The following is a 22,704-nucleotide window of genomic DNA, read 5'->3' as shown; positions in this document are numbered from 1 at the left end:
AATTAATGAAAGCTAAATAAAGTAAATTCTAATTGATTTTTATTAAATTTTTTTTGTTATTAAACATTTCCAAAATCTAATAACATACTTTAAATTTCATATTTTTAAATATTAATAGATAACTAATGTCTAAAAATAATAAATTCTGATGATAATGTACCATTTTTCTTTGGTTAATTAAAAACTAGTTGGCCTTGTAAATTCATCATCACTATATATATTCTTATGCAGGATGATCCAAAAGCGCAAATGGCAGCATATTCATCACCACCATCGTCATCTTTCTCTTACTCTTCCTCATCTACATCATACTCCCCTTCTTATGCCTTCCAAACCAACATTACGGTACCCTCTTTTTAAATCTCATCTCATTAATTCTATTTATTGTATGTTTTGCTATATTCTCCATAAAATTTAACAAATTCACTTTATCATTTCATTTACTTTTCATCATATATATCTTGGTTTAATTTATTTGGTAGTAACTGCGGTACATCTGATTGAATTTAATTTGTCACCCACCTGATGTGGAGTGCACGCAAGATTCTATTTCTTTTCGTAAAATATTCCTAGTATAGTATATTAGTATGTGATATGATTACGATATGATGAGATTTTTGACAAAAATTGTTTGGCAATAATGCAGATGGGCCTAACCGAATACGAGAAAACTAACATGAGATATGGTGATTCTCGCTCAACAAATACAGCAAGGTATTTAACTAATAAGTCAACACTTTCTCTATTGTGTTTACTGCTTGCTGATATGCCAGACGAGTTTGATGAGTTTTTGTTTTTTTTTTTTCCCCAAAACAGATGGGAAAATTCTAATGCTGGCATGTTGGAGAATCAGTTTTCTTCTCAATCCAAGGTCACTATACCTTTCCAGTTTCTGAACCTATATGTAAGGAATCTTATATATTAAAGAAATATGTGTAACATGACTTATGTTACCAATTAATCAACAATATAAAATATACATTAATAAATTAAATTATAGTTGATTTTTTGTGTGATTTTTTACTAATTTCATGCATACATATATATGTAAGGAGTGTATTTGGAAGACAATTAATATGATTTGTGTATATATTATAGGGGTCACATGATGACAATGATAGAGAGAAACAAAGGAGTGGTTCTGTGGGTTCAGGCAGTCACAACTCTGAATCAAGTGAAGCTCAAGAACTTGATTTGGAACTCAGATTATCTCTATGATCTTCATGAAGCGGTCCTGTTCCTCATGATTGTAACGATTTTATTTATTGCAATCTTAGATCTAGCATTGCGCGCAAAAGCACATGATGATCGAGAACAGGCCAATGTTTATGTATGTGTTTGCTTTCAATGCAAAAGCTTTCTCTTTTTGCGTAATTTGTTGGAGAGAAATGAAGATTAAGTTATTGTTTTCTAAACTCTCCTTATTTTCTTCCCTTTTGTTTCCCCTCTTCAATGTATTTTTTCCCGTTAGTTAGCATTAGTTACTAGCTACAAAGAGAATAAAACACTACTAAATACAAAACTACAACGTAAGACACAAAGAACACACCTAGAGAGAATACATACACTGATACACACATATATTGTTAAGCTAAATGCTGAAAGCAAAAGTTGTTCTTGTTCAGGCCAATTGCAATAACGTACCATATTCACAGGTAAAAAGACATCTAGAAAAAAGACATTATGATATTATGGAATAGTTGTAGAAACTATCATCTTAACAATCTCGCTAACATAAAAAGGTTCTTGATATAGTCACTATAATTCGATAGTTACAGTCTATAATTTGGATATTAGATCAAAGATTGTTAGAATTTTTATGATACATAAACAATCACTATTGACATTGTTGCACATAATCTGGCCGTTATATTCATAATTCGGTGGTCATAAGCTATAATTCGAATAATTGTTAAAAAAGATATTATTAGGACTCCCAGCACAACCTCACTAATATCCAAGAGAATTAGTAAAAAAATTAATTGAGAAGATCAACACTACAATTAATAGCAGTTAGTGAAGTTGTAGCCTATAATCTAAAAACCGAATTATACTACTCTACAACGACCATATCATCGTATGATTGTTTATATAAGGTAAACAAGATAAAAGGTTTACATTTGAAAACCTAAGATAGTGTTTGATACAAGGAAATGTTTTCTATTTTTATTTTTAATTTTTATTTTTTGAAAACTATTTTTGTTTTCGAATTTTCAAAATTTTAGAAAATATGTTTGTTTTGATCATTGTTTTCAAATTTAAAAAAAAAAAAAAGCACTGAAAACATGTTTGGTTTTCATTTTTTTGTTATAGCTTGTACCCGTTAATGTTATAAATCAGAAACGTGCCAAATAAAACAGAAAAAGGGATCTTTATCTTAGCAGGAAAAAAAAGGAGATGGTTATATGTAACCTTCGCAATACATGAATCGGGCAACGATTAGGTCAAACAAGTTAGCCACACTATAGAGCAAAACAAAACCTAATCCGCTCTATAAGAAGAGGGCATAAAAGAAAACAAAGATATGCTATTCTCTTTAAATTGCATTATACTCATCTCACACTCTTTTTTATTTGAGCGTTGGAGTGTCTTTGCAGGTATCTACCACTACTGTTCTTCAGAAGCCGACGTATACCTCATCCAGCCTAGGCAGAAGCGAGCTCAACCTTGGACCGAACGACCTATACCTTTCCCAGGACTTACCACACAGGAACATTTGGCACCACTATGAGGTTGATTTTACTTAACCCCACCATTATCTCTTCTACTTGCTTTTATCCTCTTTTGCAAGTCATAATCAATGGAGGAAGAGCAAAACAATCCTCCTCTACCTCCTTAAATTGAGGCTAAGCTATTAGCTAATGAGTTTCTGAGGACAAAAAACCAGCGGATGGCCAACTTATCAAACCAAAAGCAAAACAACCGAAGTAAGGAGGAAGAACAAAAAAATCTTGGGAACGACGATGATGACGATGACCACACTACGAAAACCAAAGCCGTAGTGATAGTCACCCCAAAGCCACCAGTAAAAAGAACTAATCCTTTCTTCAAGAAAATTATGAGCTTCCAAATGCCTAAAAACTTCACTCTGCCGATGACACTGAAATCCTATGAGGGAATCGGTGATCCAAACATCCATGTCACTAAATTCTACTCAATGATGTTCATGAATGGCGGTGCATCTAACCCAATACTTTGTCATATATTTCCAACTTTCTTAGACGGTACTGCCTTGATATGATTTTTTGGTTTACCTACAGGTTCTGTATCAAGCTTCAATGAGCTCGTCGACCTCTTTGTCAACAATTTCACAACTTCATAGATCTATGTATATGACTCGAACTATCTCATCACCATTAATTAAGCAAGGATAATATGAAAGTCTTAAGGACTATATGACGAGGTTCGCTAAAGCAACCATGGAGAGTGGACTTCAACCTGAAAAATTCTAGGAGACTATAGCGGTGATGAAGCCAAAGACGCTGACCGAATTTAGAGAAAGGACAACAAGTCAAATTGAAATAGAAAATTTCTGACAAATTCGAAAAGCAAAAAGACCTAACCCTAGAAAAGAGGAGGACAAATGAAACAAATACCTAAACAATAAGGCATACCGAAAGCCATTCAAATTGACACCAAAATTTGACACGTATACTCCATTCAACACCAAAAGGAAAGACATCATTAAAGATATCTTGCATTCCAAATTGATCAAACCACCAAACAAAGAAGAGACTTATCAAGACCAATGATATATGGACAAATCTAAATACTGCACTTTTCATCAAGAGTACGGGAATACCCAGATGATTGTGTTATAGCAAAGGATTTTCTTCTGAAGCTAGCTCGCCAAGGACTATTAGACAAATACATTGATAGTCAAGGACAGAGACAAAACACAACAGACTTCGGCCAACATTGGAAGTCAAAAGACAATTACAGAGACAAAGGAAAAAGGTAAACAGAAATCCTAATTAACTCCTTAGCATTGTTAATTGTATTTCTGGTGGTTTCGCAGGTGGAGGATGCAGTAACTCTACCAGAAAGATGTCGTATAGGACCATGATGTCAGTCACTTAATCTGAACCGAACTTAATCCCTAATGTGAATATCACAAAGATAACATTCAAATCTTTATATTTCAAAGCGATAGATAAAAACCTAGACGACCTTGTAGACTTATCACTTCAAGTCGGCAGCTGTTGGTAAAAAAAGTCCTTTTAGACCCGGACAACAGTGCAAACGTATTATTCTATTCTACATATTAAAAAATAAAGCTAAGTGGCAAAGTTCTACAACCATCAATAGGAGAATCGGTAGGTTGCTCAGGTGAGCGCAATACGAGGTTATATATGGTCACAAAAAACCCTAGGTGAATATCCTAATTGTAAAACCCTAGATATCCAATACTTATTTTTCCCTAGAGAAAATCCAAAAACTATTAGATGCTAGGTTTATAAAAGCAATTAGATTTACAAGCTGACTAGCAAATGTAGTCATGGTCAAAAAACACAATAGCAAGTGGAGGATATGTGTGGTCTTTACCGACCTCAACAAAACCTGTCCAAAGGACGCATCTTTTATCTTGTATTCACAAATTAGTTGATAGCTCATATAGTTTTCAAAGTTTTATGAATGCTTATTCAGGCTATAACCAAATACTTATATATTTGGCTGACCATGATAAGACAACTTTTATTACTATGGTAATTTCTGTTATAAGGTTATCCCCTTTTGGGCTAAAAAATGCAGGTGCTGCGTATCAAAGACTCATGGATAAGGTCTTCACTAATCATATCAAACGAAATATAGAGGTATACATAGACGATATGGTGGCGAAGACCAAATCTGAGGGCACCCATACAAGCGACCTGGAGAAAATATTTCAGTAACTGAGACGTATAACATGAAACAGAACCCAAACAAATGTGCTTTTGGGGTGCATGGAGGAAAATTTTTAGGTTTCATGCTAACATGCCGAGGTATAGAGGTCAACCCAAAAAAAATGCCAAGCCATGTTAGAAATGAGGAGCCTTCAATCAATTAAATAAGTCCAACAACTCACTGGTCGGTTGGCAGCATTATAATACCCTATCACCCTAAGCTTAATCTCTAGCCGTAAAGCAAAGGACGAACGCGTCACAACAGTTCTAAAGCTCAAAAATACAAAATATAGTCAAGAAATAATAAAACTAAAAGCCTGATGAAAGGAATATAAGATAAAAAATAGATAAAAGTGTGAAGCGGTCACACAATAACTAAAATCCTGAAAAGATACAATGCAATAGATATAACATAATCAAGTTATATATATACAATATCTAAAAGAGAAATAGCCGCAGCCTGCGGAGTTTAGGCCAACTAGTTCAAACAAAATATACATCAGAGTTTTGATAATAAAATAGCTTACATCCCATCTCTCATTGTTTTCAGAATAAAAGCCTCTAAGGCACCAAGTTTACAAAAGTGAGAGACTATAATAAAATAAAGCATAAGTAAGGCTGAGTCATCCTCCACTCTGTCTCCACGTTCGCAAACTCACAGAGGTGTGTTGCGACCTGCATTTGAAAAACAACAACATATGGTATGAGAACTGGGAGTTCTCAATATGGTAACAGTCCCCAATAGATAAGATATAAGGTTCTGGAAGGCAAAGGTAATCCTAGAACTTCCACATGCATAAAATTCTAACTTATAATATGTATATTAAAACCAACAAAGTGTTATCTATCTTAAGATATTTCTACTCTAATAGCCACCGCTATCCTAGAGCCTTCACTAATATACCCTTCACGCGACCCGATCGCCACTGCCTACCGAACCTCCTCAAACTGGTAAAACACAAGTAATGCAGACAAGTAAAACACAAGAAGAGTTCATATACAGCAAGTAATTTAATTAGCAATTAGGCATGTTATTCATTTGGGCATAATGCAATTAATCAAAGCAAGCAATCACATAGTAAATGCAAATGATGAAAGCTGATCCTATTGGTTGTGATATCACTCGTCGGTTCAACTGGCAACCAGACATATCCTTTCAGATATCACATTTTTGCCACATCATTGGGATATAGTGCCCAGCTCACTTTCTTCACCCCTGGGATATAATGTCCAGTTCACTTTTATGCGCTCCCGGGGATATAGTGTCCGGCTCACTTTTCTGCGCATCCTTGGGATGTACCCGACTCACTCTTTCGAGTTATAGTGCCTGAGTTCATTCTTATAGCACGAAAGGTTATGTGAGCAGGAGACTGTCTCAGACCTCACATTTGAATGTAGGCGGGAGACTGCCATAGCCCCTACGCTGGCACCGCAACCTCAACATGCGGGATCTAACCACCATCCTTATCCGAGGCGCATAGCAACTTACCAAATCATAATATATCAATGTATGTTATTTAATTTTGGTCTTTCGTAATTTTTATTCACATCCATTTTCTCAATTCATCATCAATACAACACTCCACCAACCTAATCTAGTTATTCCATCCATAACACGTTACAAACTTAAGTCACCGTCTCTAAACTCATAACAAAAAATACCCCTTTTTAATTCTCCCGATACATTCTCGCTCATTCCAAAGCCTAAACACTAGCTAGGAGATCTTAAATAGGGGTTATAGAGGTAAAATAGTGGAGCGGATAGACAAAAACAGTTAAAATAAATATTTTCAGCAAAACAAAACATTCGTGCGTACGCATCACGAGTCCCCTTATGTGCGTGCGCATGGTACGCGCATGAAAAATATTTGATTCTAAAAGTGCAAGTTGTGCGTACATATGACCTTGCTTTTGTGCATACGTATGGTATGCGCACGTCACACAAAGCTCTTTCCAGTCTATAACGCCCCTCAAGCATACGCAGTACGCATGACCTTAATTTTCTACAACTTCTGTAGAATTCAGTTTTTAACCCTAAATTTTAAATACGCATAACTTTTTTGTTAAAAATAATTTTCTGTCCCTTCTTTAAATGTTATAAACTCCACGGACTCATTTTCATTTAAGACAAGTTTTACCAAATTTGGGGGTCTGAAAACTAAGTTATGGCCCGTCAAAGTTCGTTAAAAATAGGTTTTTACCAAATTTCTCTATTTTTCAAAACTCTCTTTCAACTTTAAAAATCCAAACTATACCAATCTCAACCTTTCAAGACCTAACAATTTAACATTTAAATTCACCAATCCATTCAATCCAAGCCTAATCACTCATTCTAAATCATTTCAATTCACAAATTCATAATCCAACAATATTTTACCAAAATTGATTACCAAACCCACATTACCATCAATCATCATTACAATTAATAATTATCATTCCCTCCAATCCATCATACTTTCCTAGGCTTACCCGGTCATGGCCTCCGGCCCAAATTTCACCAATACTCATCATCACAATCCTCATATATCACATTTCATTCTCAAATCATATCCAAACTTAATTCAATTACTCACATATCACACATATCTCACATATTCTCAAAAATGACAGATATGGTGAACAGATCCTCGAGTGGTAGTTTTGATAACCAGAGCAATGTCAATCTCCTCTATAAACTAACGAATCTTCAATTTCAAATTTCAAAAAACAACACAAGTTCAATTCAAGATCAATCAAACCCTTATTTTCTCCACCCTAGAGAAAATCCAGGTAGTAGAGGTCGTGGAGCTATAATGACATGCTCTTATTGCAACAAGTAAGGCCACACAAAAGATGTGTGCTATAAGAAGCATGGGTACTCCTCCCATTTCCAGCAACGGTAACAACATAACACCACAATCAATCACCTGATCACTAAGGAGCATGATGATATACTCAGTGACAAACAATCCCAACTCAATTATCTCTAAGAGAACATTGGAACATCAAGATCTGAGTTCTCTACAGAACAAAGATTTTTCTTGTTAGAGTTGATAAAAAATAAAAGTGCACAACAACAATCTCATAATGCAAGCAAAATTTTGATTGATTCTATTCAGACCTCTATTCCAGGTAAATCCATTGCATTACATTTTAATGCAAAAAATTATGAGCATTATCACTCCAAAATATGCACTATGGGTCATTGACTCTGGTGCGACATATCATGTAACTTTCGACTTAAAAGATTTTGCAAGCTTTCAAAATATTGCTCAAATTAATGTGATGTAACACCCTAATGCTTTTAAAATGAGTTAAGCTTTATTTGGATTATATTTAGTAGCTGATATTCAAAACCTTGCGAAATTTTTCTCTTAAAACAAAGATAAAATATTTATATAAAATAATTTATAAATAAAAATATTGAATAATTAGTTTTTATTTACTAGTTGAAAAATATAAGTGGATCTGGAAATACTAACATAAAAAAACGACGTGCTAAATTATGAAGGCACAACAATGACAAGCTTTACTCATACCAAATAATCACAAAAAGAAACATCATAATTACAATTGCAATCACTCAATAAATTAAAACAAGACACTCAGAAAATTCTAATTCTCTTAATTTGTATAACTATGACTAAAACAATCGTATATTCTTCCTTCTTAAGGGTTTGCTTAATGTTTTGTATCTACGTCATCGATAGTTTGCTCCTACTAGTGCACTTGTCCTTTCACCTCAACTGAGCAGTGTATTACTTTGTACTGCATCATTCCTGAAGATGGTACAGAGAGAGGGGTGAGAAACAAAAGTTTCTCAGTAGTTTATTTATATGGTGTCATCGTATCCATCCCCAGCCACTCCGAGTTTTAAAATAAAAACAGTGATAATGCAATGTTGTTCGATTATTTTCAAAAGTCTTGATTAGTCGGAGTGGTGTGACTTTTAGATGCTTCTCATTTATTTATGTTATGACATGTGTAATGCATACAAAATGCCTATAGCGTTAAACATATAAAGGTAACTCATAAACCTTGGTATGATGTTCTCATAAGCCATAAAGCAAGACAAAATAAATAATAAATAAGAGAAGAATAGTAACATTGTCATAGATAAGTCAAACAGAATAGATCTGAATAAAATAAAGATCTTAAACTATATCATACATCATACAAAAAGGAACTTTGGAAAAAAGGAAGGATCTTTGAATGCAATAATAAACATAATCATAAATAAATAAAAAAATAAAAGAAGAACAATCATGATCACACTTTTCATTGTACTTTTCATTTCTTTTTCTCGTAGCTTTTATGGAAGGTATTGATCTCAAACCGGTATAAATATGGGAGTCCCCTTCCCTTACTGAAGGTTCTTATCCCGAACGTTTTGGCGATCACCTTCCCTTACCGAAGGATCATCTCGATCGATCACCCTCCGTTACCGAGGGATCATCTCGATATCTTGTCTTTAGGGGTCACCTTCCCTTACTGAAGGATCATTCCCTCAGTTCAATTTACAATCAAGGTTATTTAGACATACACAAGAAGGAAGTTATTGCAACCAAGATATATATTATTATAAAATTGATGGGAGTCTCCTTCCCTTACCGAAGGTTCCCAAAAGTTTACCGATCACCTTCCCTTACCGAAGGATCATCTCGATTATCTTGTCTTTGGGGGTCACCTTCCCTTACCGAAGGATCATTCCCTCAGTTTTTTAATGCACATAAGATTGTTATTATAATGCATAATGCGTATGAAGGAAAGAAACATTATACCATGACATGCAAAGCTAACATCTATGTTCGAAAATATTTAAAACATGACATATAAAAATTAGCACAAAATCCCCTACCTCGAGTAAAGTTTGGATAGGTGTTCCGATACAAATAGATGCGGTTTGTTAGTGAAGAGAGACTTGTTCCATAGCTAGACTTTATGTATACTAGAAAGTTTTGTATAGAAAAAGGGAATAGAATGAGAAAGAAAGGATCAAATAGCTCTCAGGTATGTGCAGATTATGTTAGGAGGCATTTAGGTGAAATCTTCAATCTGGATTGTCACTTTGTGAGCTCTATAACTTTTTCTACGTTTGGAATTTGGAAATAGTTATTAGAGACAAATTTATAGAGAATTGAATTAGCTTTAAAAATAATTTTAAACGAAGTCAATCGGATAACTTTAGCTTGAGATATTTCCAAAATACTGTTAGTATATCAGGCTGGCTGATAAGAGCGCGATTTTCTACTCTGAACTCGTAACCGATTTATCTACCTAATTTAATTTGAATTTAATTTTATACTGAACTTAAGGAATAGAGTTAGTATTCTTATCTTTTCATATAACAAAATATCATTCAAATCTAATAAATGTAGAATTAGTTATGACTATATTTTTAAAAGGTTGTTTACTGTCGGTTAGAGATTTACTACCACTAGTATTTTCATATGTTTAAATTTGAAAGTCAAATCTTAAATCATTACCATTTTAATTAATTAATTAGTTATTAAATAATAATTTGATTCAAAAATTTGGGATGTTACATTCTCACCCCCTTAAAAAAAGAATTTTGTCCTCAAAATTCGCGTCTTCTAAGAACATACTAATCAACCTCATCTTATCATAGTAGGTTTTATCTACCTTTTATCTACCTTTTTTTATAGGAATATATGATAGTTCCTAACATACGTAAGTTCAATCAATCCATACATTCAATCAAATCAAGTAAAGTTACAAAACAGTTCTATTCTCTATTCTCATCATGAATTAACTAAGTGCACTAAATGTGAATTAAACGTTTAAGTTTAATATGATTATATAAAATAGATTAACATGATAGATAATTTCATTTATTTTTTTTATTCAAACACCAAAGAGGAAGAAAAGAAAAAACTAATCAAGGAAGCTAATGTCAAATCAAGCTAAGCAAAAACATGATAAACAGGGTTCGAAAAAGTAAAGATAATTAGTCTCATGCAAGTTAATTGCTTCACATTCTCTTCTTTCCTCTGATCAAAGAGGTAATAATAGTAACATAAAGAGCATACACATAAAAAAATCGTGTAGGGTCACATGTATAAGAGAATTTCATAATAATAGGACATACTAAATAATCACATAGAGTTTATAAAAGTGCATGTACTCTTAGCTTAAATGGCTTGCGAGATAGTAGTAATAATTATAAAAATAGAATTTATAAAAAAAACATAAGGATATGCATGTACTCTCGATTACAAAGACTTAAAGATGATAGATTTTACACATAGAAAATTTTGAATGATTAAAATGTATAAGTATAAAATAAGAAAAGAAAGAATAAAGTATAAGACAATAATCATGATAACAAAGGCATCATACAACAACATGAAAATGAGAGGATAAATAAAACACATGCTAAGCATATAAAGTTACAAAAACATAATTTCCTAACCCTTTTTTTTAACGTCTCATGTGTATTTGGATATATCTTTAACTATGAGCGGGGTGTTCCTAGATAATCTATGTTTTGACATTAACACATACACATTTTGATCATAAAATTACGGCAATAAGTCTCAAACAAAACATTCAAGAGCACAATAACTTTTACTATTAGATGATCAAATATTTCTAATCTAAATTCATCACATAGAAAAGATTTCACGATATAATACTATTTATAACTAAATGATAACAAAGTAATCTTGCAAGTGTCCTATGGGATCAAATTGCTCTGATACCAAAATTGTAACACCCTAATGCTTTTAAAATGAGTTAAGCTTTATTTGGATTATATTTAGTAGCTGATATTCAAAACCTTGCGAAATTTTTCTCTTAAAATAAATATAAAATATTTATATAAAATAATTTATAAATAAAATATTGAATAATTAGTTTTTATTTACTAGTTGAAAAATATAAGTGGATCTGGAAATACTAACATAAAAAAATGACGTGCTAAATTATGAAGGCACAACAATGACAAGCTTTACTCATACCAAATAATCACAAAAAGAAACATCATAATTACAATTGCAATCACTCAATAAAATAAAACAAGACACTCAGAAAATTCTAATTCTCTTAATTTGTATAACTATGACTAAAACAATCGTATATTCTTCCTTCTTAAGGGTTTGCTTAATGTTTTGTATCTACGTCATCGATAGTTTGCTCCTACTAGTGCACTTGTCCTTTCACCTCAACTGAGCAGTGTATTGCTTTGTACTGCATCGTTCCTGAAGATGGTACAGAGAGAGGGGTGAGAAACAAAAGTTTCTCAGTAGTTTATCTATATGGTGTCATCGTATCCATCCCCAGCCACTCCGAGTTTTAAAATAAAAACAGTGATAATGCAATGTTGTTCAATTATTTTCAAAAGTCTTGATTAGTCGGAGTGGTGTGACTTTTAGATGCTTCTCATTTACTTATGTTATGACATGTGTAATGCATACAAAATGCCTATAGCGTTAAACATATAAAGGTAACTCATAAACCTTGGTATGATGTTCTCATAGTCCATAAAGCAAGACAAAATAAATAATAAATAAGAGAAGAATAGTAACATTGTCATAGATAAGTCAAACAGAATAGATCTGAATAAAATAAAGATCTTAAACAATATCATACATCATACAAAAAGGAACTTTGGAAAAAAGGAAGGATCTTTGAATGCAATAATAAACATAATCATAAATAAATAAAAAAATAAAAGAAGAACAATCATGATCACACTTTTCATTGTACTTTTCATTTCTTTTTCTCGTAGCTTTTATGGAAGGTATTGAGCTCAAACCGGTATAAATATGGGAGTCCCCTTCCCTTACCGAAGGTTCTTATCCCGAACGTTTTGGCGATCACCTTCCCTTACCGAAAGATCATCTCGATCGATCACCCTCCCTTACCGAGGGATCATCTCGATATCTTGTCTTTAGGGGTCACCTTCCCTTACCGAAGGATCATTCCCTCAGTTCAATTTACAATCAAGGTTATTTAGACATACACAAGAAGGAAGTTATTGCAACCAAGATATATATTATTATAAAATTGATGGGAGTCTCCTTCCCTTACCGAAGGTTCCCAAAAGTTTACCGATCACCTTTCCTTACCGAAGGATCATCTCGATTCGATCACCTTCCCTTACCGAAGGATCATTCCCTCAGTTTTTTAATGCACATAAGATTGTTATTATAATGCATAATGCGTATGAAGGAAAGAAACATTATACCATGACATGCAAAGCTAACATCTATGTTCGAAAATATTTAAAACATGACATATAAAAATTAGCACAAAATCCCCTACCTCGAGTAAAGTTTCGATAGGTGTTCCGATACCAATAGATGCGGTTTGTTAGTGAAGAGAGACTTGTTCCATAGCTAGACTTTGTGTATACTAGAAAGTTTTGTATAGAAAAAGGGAATAGAATGAGAAAGAAAGGATCAAATAGCTCTCAGGTATGTGCAGATTATGTTAGGAGGCATTTAGGTGAAATCTTCAATTTGGATCGTCACTTTGTGAGCTCTATAACGTTTTCTACATTTGGAATTTGGAAATAGCTATTAGACACAAATTTATAGAGAATTGAATTAGCTTTAAAACTAATTTTAAACGAAGTCAATCGGATAACCACAGCTTGAAATATTTCCAAAATACTGTTAGTATATCAGGCTGGCTGATAAGAGCGCGATTTTCTACTCTGAACTCGTAACCGATTTATCTACCTAATTTAATTTGAATTTAATTTTATACTGAAATTAAGGAATAGAGCTAGTATTCTTATCTTTTCATATAACAAAATATCATTCAAATCTAATAAATGTAGAATTAGTTATGACTATGTTTTTAAAAGGTTGTTTACTGTCGGTTAGAGATTTACTACCACTAGTGCTTTCATATGTTTAAATTTGAAATTCAAATCTTAAATCATTACCATTTTAATTAATTAATTAGTTATTAAATAATAATTTGATTCAAAAAGTTGGGATGTTACATGTGATACTGCCAAAAGGGACCAAAACGGTCAGCACCATCATTGGCATAATCATATTCTCTGAAAACTTTTTTCTCAAAAATGTTTTGTACATTTTCTCGTTTGATTTCAAACTGATCTCTGTGTCAAAATTAACCTCAAACTTACATTGCCAACTGTTAATAGATGATAAGTGTTGTGAGATACAAGATCGATCTACGTCGAAGATGATTGGCATTGCTAAGCGTAGAGAAGTGTTATATACAATGAGTAAAGAACCAGAATTCTCTCACTTTCTCCCTCCTCAAATAACGCAAGCTTCATTGGTGGCAACTATGACTACTACTCATCACACAACACCTTCACATATTGAGCACAACATCATTTGCCATCTTAGATTAGGATACATACCCATGCATAAACTGATTTTACTGAAGAATATTATCCTTTTATAGATTATATTGCTTCAAAACTTTCTTGTGACTCATGCCATTTGCAAAACAAAAGAAAATATTTTTTTTTATATTAGTACAACTGAAATAAAATATTGTTTTGACTTAATTCATATGGATATCTGGGGTCCCATTTTTGTCCCTTCCAATGAAGGACATAGGTATTTTTTAACTGTGGTAGATAACAAGAGCAGATTCACTTAGATTTTTTTATTAAAACCAAATATGAGGCATCAAAATTGGTTATTACTTTTGTAAATTTTGTCAGAGTACAATTTGAAAAACAAGTTAAGTGTATAAGGACTGACAATGGGACAGAATTTACTCTAAAATCCTTTTTGCATCAATTGGCATTTACACCAAACTTCTTGTGTAGAAACACCAGAGCAAAACGGAATTGTAGATCGAAAATACTAGCACATTTTAGGTGTTTCTAGAGCACTGTTATTATAATCAGGAATTCCATTTTGTTTTCGGCAATACGCAATTGTCCATGCTATTCACCTAATTAATAGACTGCCCAGTACTAAACTAGATAATGCTAGTCTTTATAAGCTTTTGTATGGTAACTTACCTAACCTTTTATATTTTAAGAGCATTTGGTTCTCTGGCATATGCCTCCACATTAACAAATTCAAGAACAAAATTAGACCTAAGAGCCAGAAAAATAACTTTTCTTGGTTTTAAATTTGGAACAAAGGGTTTTCGACTTATTGATTTAAAATCAAAAGAAACTTTCATGTTTAGAAATGTAACCTTCGATGAAACTCATTTTCCATTTTCACATTCCACTAGTGCTAACATTCTTGCAACACCCTTTCATACTCCACAATGTATTGATCTTTTTCAATATGATACACCATCCACACATCATTTGCAATCACCCACACATACCACACTCACAAATTCAAATGAACATTTTTCAAACTTAATGCATTCACCAATTTTCTCATACACCATTGCACCCATTACCACACCACACACTAACAATGCACCTGCATCACAAAACTACGACATTACACATGACTGCATCACTAGAAAATCTGAAAGACTCAAGAAACCACCTGCTTATTTGAAGGATCACCATTGTATGATAACCCACACAGCTCACTCTAGCAACTTTACCAACTCTAACTCTTTGTATCCTATCTCACAACACTTATCATATGATAAACTAACCCTAAAATATAAGTCCCTTTATCTCGCCATCACCTCAAATCCGGAACCTAGCACCTATGAGAAAGCAGCTGCACATGAATGTTGGAGAGAGGTAATGCAAGCTGAATTGGCAGCTCTAGATCAGAATAGAACTTGGTGTCTCACTGAACTTCCAAAAGGCAAGAAAGATGTGGGTTGTAAATGGGTTTTTTGGATAAAATTCAATCCCGGTGGAACTATAGAAAGGCACAAATCTAGGCTTGTTGCAAAAGGATTCACTCAAGTGTAAGGAGTGGATTATGGTGATACTTTAAGTCCAGTTGTCAAAATGACTACTCTGCGAGTAATGTTAGCATTAGCAGCGGCAAAAAAATGGCATTTGAAACAACTAGATGTCAATACTGCCTTCCTTCATGGAGATTTGGACAAGAAAGTTTATATGAGAATACCACCCGGTTTGGCTGTGTCACAACCAAGTTTGGTTTGTAAATTGCAAAAGTCTCTACATGGGCTTAAGAAAGCAAGCAGAAAATGAAATATTAAACTCACTCAAACTCTTGTTGATGCTGGTTATAAGCAATTTTTTTATGATCATTCTGTCTTCATCAAGAAACAACCTAAAAGCCTTACTGTCATCCTAGTATATGTGGATGACTTGGTTTTAACCAGGGATGACATTGACAAAATCAATTCCATTAAGTAAATTTTGAATGACAAGTTCAAAATAAAGGATCTTGGTGATTTCAAGTACTTATTGGAAATGGAAGTAACACGCTCTAACTCTGAAATTCACATTTATTAGTGAAAGTATGCCATGGACCTTCTCAAATATTTTGGTTATCTAGATTGTAAGCCTTTCTCCACTCCATTTGATTATAGTCAGAAACTTTCAAAGGAGTCAGGTGTCATTTTAAAGGAAAACACTACCTACATATAGTTCATCGGCCGACCTCTTTACCTCACAAATACTAGACTTGATATATCTTATGCCGTGGGACGTTTGAGCCAGTTTTTGGATTGTAGAACTACTTCTCACCTAAAGGCTGCTTTCCACATACTTTGATATTTAAAAGACAGACATGTAACTGGTCTATTCTTCTCCTCTACTTCTTATCTGCATCTCACCGGATTTGCCAACACTGACTGGACTACCTATGTCAATACTTGTCGCTCCAATTCCGATTATTACTTCATGCTTGGGAACTCTCTCGTTAGCTGGAAGAGTAAGAAGCAAACCACCATTGCCAAGTCCTCTGCAGAAGCTGAATACAGGTCTCTTGCTGTTACCACTTGTGAAGCTAGTTGGTTATCTTTCTTAATATATTTCATTGATTTGACGCTTCAAAAGTCTATCACTCTGTTCTGTGGCAACCAGTTAGCTATTAACATTGCCAATAATTCCATCTTTCATGAAAGAACTAATCAAATTGAAGTGAACGGTCACATTGTTCGTAAAAAATATTTGTCTGGTCTCATTCATCTTATGTAGGTTCGTTCCAAAGACTAACTTGCTAATTTTCTTACCAAAGCTCTGCCACTGGGTCCTTTTCTTACTAATATTTCTAAGTTAGGATTGTTAGATTTATACAATTCTAGCTTGCGGGAGGGTGTTACCTAGATTATTTTTTTTTATTAGTCTAATATTGATGGTAATTATTTATAGTAGGAGTACATAAGGAGTATACAAGGTTAACCACCAAATATTTATTTTTTAGTTTTTGTTTTCAGTCATTTAAAATTAGGTTAACTACCAAAAATGCCCCCGAATTATTCAAACGCCGACAAAAATGCACCCGAGTTTTATTATCAACAAAAATACCTTTAAATAATTTTAAAATGCGACAAAAATATCCAACCGTAAATATATATTTTCAAAAATTACCTTAGAGATTGAATTTTGATGTGATTTTTTGCAAGCATAATTAAAAAAAATGAGATATTATTCTTAAAATTTAGTGATTTTTTTATAAGTATATATTTTTTGTGATTTTTCAAAAGTATTATTAGGACTTTTTTACTGAAATGCGCATGAAAAATTCTTTAATTCCCAATATACGCAGGTTTGATCTTCCTCCTCAAATACGCACGGCCATTTTGCTTAGGTCAGCCACGAAATGGTGCATTGGGTCTAACACGGGCCACATCTTCTGCAGCAGACACGAAATGGGAGACCTCGCCTATGACACACACGAAATGGTAGAATTCGTGTATGAAGCACACAAAATAGATCAACTCAATGCAGGCACACACAAAATGGGCAAAGCAGTGGAATACTTTGCTGTAATCATGTTTTCAATTTTTATGTATTATTCAAGGCCTTTTTTATAATGCAAATTGTAATCATGTTTTACATTGCCAATAGTTTAACATAGATTCTATTTTTTCTCAGAATTTAAAAGTATCATCTTTTGATTTTGATCAACATTTATTTTTTTATTAGCTTACATGTTTTTCTTCTCATGATGCACTAGTTGATATTATGCTCTAAAACATGTTTAACTGGCTGCAGGAGCAACTTTGTGAAAGGGAACGTACAATTCATGAATTGGAAAGGAAAATAGAAGAGAAGAAAAGAGAACTACACACCATTAAAATTTTTGCAGAAGGGAACGTGATCATTCAGAAGCTGAAAGAGCTCAGCATATGAAACAAATACATGATCTTCAAGAACATATTCAAGAAAAAGACAGGCAGCTTATTGAGTTGCAGGAACAGGTAGGCTGCTTAAATTGTGTGCTTTGTTTCTATGATAAAAGTTTATTAAAAAAGTTGCTGCTTTACATTTCTCTGTGATTTCCAGCACAGAGTAGCTCAAGAGACCCTAATGTATAAAGATGAACAATTGAGAGAAGCCCAAACTTGGATAAACCGTGTTGTGAGATTGATGTTTTCCAATCAACAACAAACCAGTCATTGCAGGCTGGATTGCGGGAACGTACAGAGCAGTATAACCAGCTCTAGATGGGTTTCCAGAGACAGGTTTATCAGCAATCTTGTCTTTTCTTAAAATATTTTTATTTTTGTGTTCCTTACTTCTTTTTTACCGACAAAATATATTATTTTGTATTTTTGTTTATTCAGATTGACATTGATGAGATGCATCACCACTGCCGTGCCCCCATTCGTGTCTGCTGTCCCTCCCTGATTTGGTTGGTCCATTTCGCTTCTGCCACGCTTAAAATGAGTTTCCCATTTCGTGCCTGCACTAAGTGAAATGGTCCTCCCATTTCGTGGCCATCATGCCAGGAACGGTGTGGAAACCCATTTCGTACCTGCCATCCTAGATATAGCCCTACGCATTTTGAGAAACATTTTCACATATGCGCATTTTGGGAATTAAAGAATTTTTCATGCGCATTTCAGTAAAAAAGTCGTATTATTAGTTGTTAATAAAAAATTTACAAAAAAATATATATACTTAACGAAAAATTACCAAATTTTAAAAATAATAATATCTTAGTGATTTTTTCTTAAGTATATATTGTTTTGTGATTTTTTAAAAGTATTATTGATTGTTAACAAAAAAATAAAAAATATATAATTAACAAAAAAGTACCAAATTTTAAGTATAATAATATCTTATTTTTATAATGATGCTTTCAAAAAATTGTATCAAAATTCAATCTCTAAGGTATTTTTTGAAAATATATATTTACTATTGGGTATTTTGGTTGTGTTTTTAAATTATTTGAAGGCATTTTTGTCGATAGTAAAATTCGAGTATATTTATGTCATTGTTTAAATAATTTAGGGGCATTTTTGGTGGTTAACCCTTTAAAAAATTTTTAAATGAGAAAAACTTATTTTTGTCCCCTCTTTCAACTTTTACTATTCTTCTCTCTCTTCTGTTCGTCAAACCATTAACATTACAATTTGAATAGTTTAGGACATGATATTTTCTTCAATTATTTTGAAAATTATACTTTGTAATGCATGTGATACTAATATTATATGTAACAACCACCCTTCTAGAAACAAAATTAAATTCGAAATTTGAAAATCAGTTAGGAGATAGGCTTAGAATTTTAAATTTATGGATAGGAATCTAGTAACCATCCTCGGTTTGAAATTAAAATTATCCCAACCACCCTATCCCCAAATGTATATAAATAGGGGTGCACCTATAGGTAGAAAATCACTTCTCTCAAGTACCAAAACCTCTCCCTTCTCTCTCTACAAAATATATTCTGTGTGCAAATACAAGAGGCAAGCTCAAAGAAGCGTTAAAAAAAAAAAAAGAGTAGGGAATTATGTATTTTTTTTAATGCTTGGCATGTGTTATGTTCCATTTTTATTTTCTTCCATTCACGAATGTTATCATGGCATTGATTATTTTTCACTCATCCTTTATCCATGTTGATCATGTCTGTCCATCATGTTATTCATGTATTCTTAAATCATTAGTACATGTCTCCTTATGATGTTCATTCAATTATTTACTATACCCATTTTTGTGCTCTTTCATATGATTATATTGTTAATATTCCCTTAAGGTCAAGAGTACATACCTTCTTATAATGCTTATTCAGCTATTTAATATACGCTATTTTATTATGTGCTCTCTTATATTATTATATTATTAATATTCTCTTAGGGTCGAGATTACATGCCTTCTTAAAATGCTTATTCAGCTATTTAATATACGTCATTTTATTATGTGCTCTCTTATATTATTATATTATTAATATTCTCTTAGAGCCGAAAGTACATGCCTTCTTATAATGTCTTGTTCAACATACCCTATTCTATTATATCCATATATGTGATCTCTTATATCATTATATTATTATTACTCATTTAAGGTCAATAGTACATACTTTCTTATATTTAATATACCCTATTCTTATTATGTATATGATCGTTTGCACCATTATATTATTCCCTTAGGATCGAGAATACATAACTTCTTTAATATTTTGTGCAATTATTTAAAATGCCCTATTTCCTGTAATTTGATATGACATCTTTCAATCCATGCTATTATACTGCCAAGATCTTTTAATTAGAAAATTCATACATATGCCAGAGTCTCATGTTTTTCATATATCCCTTTATCATCATAATTGTCGCTTTTCTTACATGATCTCTTCTTATATGATTTTCCTCTCGTGTATGGTTAAACAAAACCTAATTGTAAATTAAACTGAGGGAATGATCCTTCGGTAAGGGAAGGTGACCCCCAAAGACAAGATATCGATATGATCCTTCGGTAAGGAAAGGTGATCGGGGAATGTGATCGCCAAAACGTTTGGGATAAGAACCTTCGGTAAGGGAAGGGGACTCCCACCTTTTATACCGGTTTGAGCTCAATACCTTCCATAAAAGTTATAAGTTAAGAAAGGAGAAAGCATGAATGAAAAGTTTGATTATGTTTTTTTTAAGATATATTTATGATTATGTTGATGTTACTTAAGATGTTATCCTTCTATTCTCTTTCTATGTTCTTTCCTTTTTACCTATATGTTTTACGCTTTACAAGAGGTTCATATTACATGCCATATCGTACGACTTTCTTTTAAAATCCCATACGTGGGCTGGAGATAGATATGGAGGTGTTGCATAGCACTCCTACTGAGACGTTAGGTTCTCATCCCTTTTTCTTTTCCCATACTGTCTCCAGAGGAACATGACACAACGGATAGAGACGACGCAGTGCCCTCCGAAGGTGACTTCTGAGTATGACCCCTCGAAGCACGCGTGGGTAGTTACGACCACTACTACCGTGCTCCAAACTATCTACTTAGGTCGAGAGTTCGCGGAAGGAGAATCCCAGCTGCCCATCGAGTCCTAGTTCATCCCACACAACGGAACCAGATCTTCACTGCGCGAAAAGGTGTTGGAGAAAAACCACTGATACCTCGATACGTGAATAACGGAAGGGTCCTGACCAAGGATAGGATAGGACACAAGTATGTGAGCCTCTCCAACGAAATTAGTTAGGACGTATTAGTTTCTTTTCTTTGTTTAATTACCTCTAAGCATTTTATTTTGAACCGTACTCATGGATAAGTTTATTATTTCATATTTATCATCGTTTTAGTACTACTTGTTTTCCTCTTCACACGTACTTCCTCCCTTTCTTGCGTAACGATTAAGTTCAGTCTCTTTCTCTATCGAGTGTGCCATCTTATTTAAAGACCCTCAAAAATAGGATATAACTTAGGGTGTTACATTATATATGTGCAACAATTAACATAAAAGATAAACTTTAAACCAAATACTAATTAACTATGATATGAAAATTCTTTCTTTGTTCTTCATTTCCAAAAACTTTCTATGTTTATATCACAAATTGACATGCACCAACACCACCTCACTTATAAATTTCTAAAATTATTTATCCTTATTATGCCACATTTAATTGGACTCTATTGTTTTTGAAATAAATTGATTAGCTAGCTGGTCCAATTTATGATATTTAACGAATTTCATATAAAAAAATTAAAATTCAAAACACCAAAAAGTGTTAAAAAAAAACAGAGATAGAATCATCAGTTCCTACAGAACAATGAGCCGTAGTAATAAACACTAGCAAAAGAACGTCTAAAAATTAGAAGAGAATAGAGATAAATGATAAGCAATGATTATCGAACACGAGAATCTCAAACTAGCTAGAGAAGCTCAAAGCATGAGCAGTGATGATGGAGCATGGCAATGGCAATCAATATTACCAAAAATGGTATAATAGCAATAACAATATTATTAAAATTAGGATTCAGAGTGCGAAAATAGAAAAGAAAAAGAAATAGGTAGAATCTAGGTACATACAAAATAGTAACCGACAGTGGTGAACAAACATGAGTAGGGAGGATCGAAGCTCGAATGCAAACAGAGAGGATCGAAACTTAAAACTAAAGAATAATGATGAACGAGCAAAGAGGAGCGTTCGTCAATGTCTCCATTGCCATCATCGGATGGGTTGAACGAGAAGAAGGAATGAGACATTTTGAATGATCTTGTGTTTGTGATTTCAAACATTTAAGGTTGGGGTTTTGTTTCACTGCTGAAAAAGATGGAGATGATGAATTGAATTAGGATTTTGTTTTACTGAAGGGTTGGGTTTTGTTGGGGTAGAGAACTAGGATCCTTCTTGAAAATAATATAAGAAGGATCCTATACTAATACTATCCCTCTCTTCCCACAAGGGAATACTGGCTTGCTTTAGTTAAGAAAGGTAGAGACCTTACTCTATTCTTTCGAAATAGCGGCTTCGATAGTAGCGAACTTTTTCAGCTTTTACTTTGATCGCATTTAATTTAACAAAATCCTACCCTTGCAA

General features: G+C 33.2%; 1 protein-coding gene and 1 long non-coding RNA gene across 3 annotated transcripts in view; both read left to right on the top strand.

Annotated features, from left to right (window-relative positions):
• The window catches only part of LOC107634369 (protein SPEAR3-like), a 3,003-nt gene extending 1,575 nt beyond the window's left edge, over positions 1–1,428 (top strand). Inside the window, exons 2-5 of one of the 2 annotated variants that reach the window (XM_016337887.2) lie at positions 232–345; positions 647–714; positions 817–871; positions 1,099–1,428. In XM_016337887.2, the coding sequence (XP_016193373.1) occupies positions 232–345; positions 647–714; positions 817–871; positions 1,099–1,218 (357 nt within the window). In that variant the 3' untranslated portion in view covers positions 1,219–1,428. Of the gene's footprint in view, positions 1–231; positions 346–646; positions 715–816; positions 905–1,098 lie in introns of both variants that reach the window. The other variant, XM_016337886.2, reaches the window with a different exon arrangement.
• On the top strand, positions 18,001–18,452 carry LOC110269642. The gene is made up of 2 exons (XR_002358409.1): positions 18,001–18,140; positions 18,226–18,452. It is a non-coding gene; the product is annotated as an uncharacterized LOC110269642 (long non-coding RNA).

The sequence above is a fragment of the Arachis ipaensis genome, chromosome B03 (genome assembly GCF_000816755.2).
Source record: "Arachis ipaensis cultivar K30076 chromosome B03, Araip1.1, whole genome shotgun sequence".
NCBI lineage: Eukaryota > Viridiplantae > Streptophyta > Magnoliopsida > Fabales > Fabaceae > Arachis > Arachis ipaensis.
This window is presented reverse-complemented; position numbering and strand designations above follow the sequence as displayed.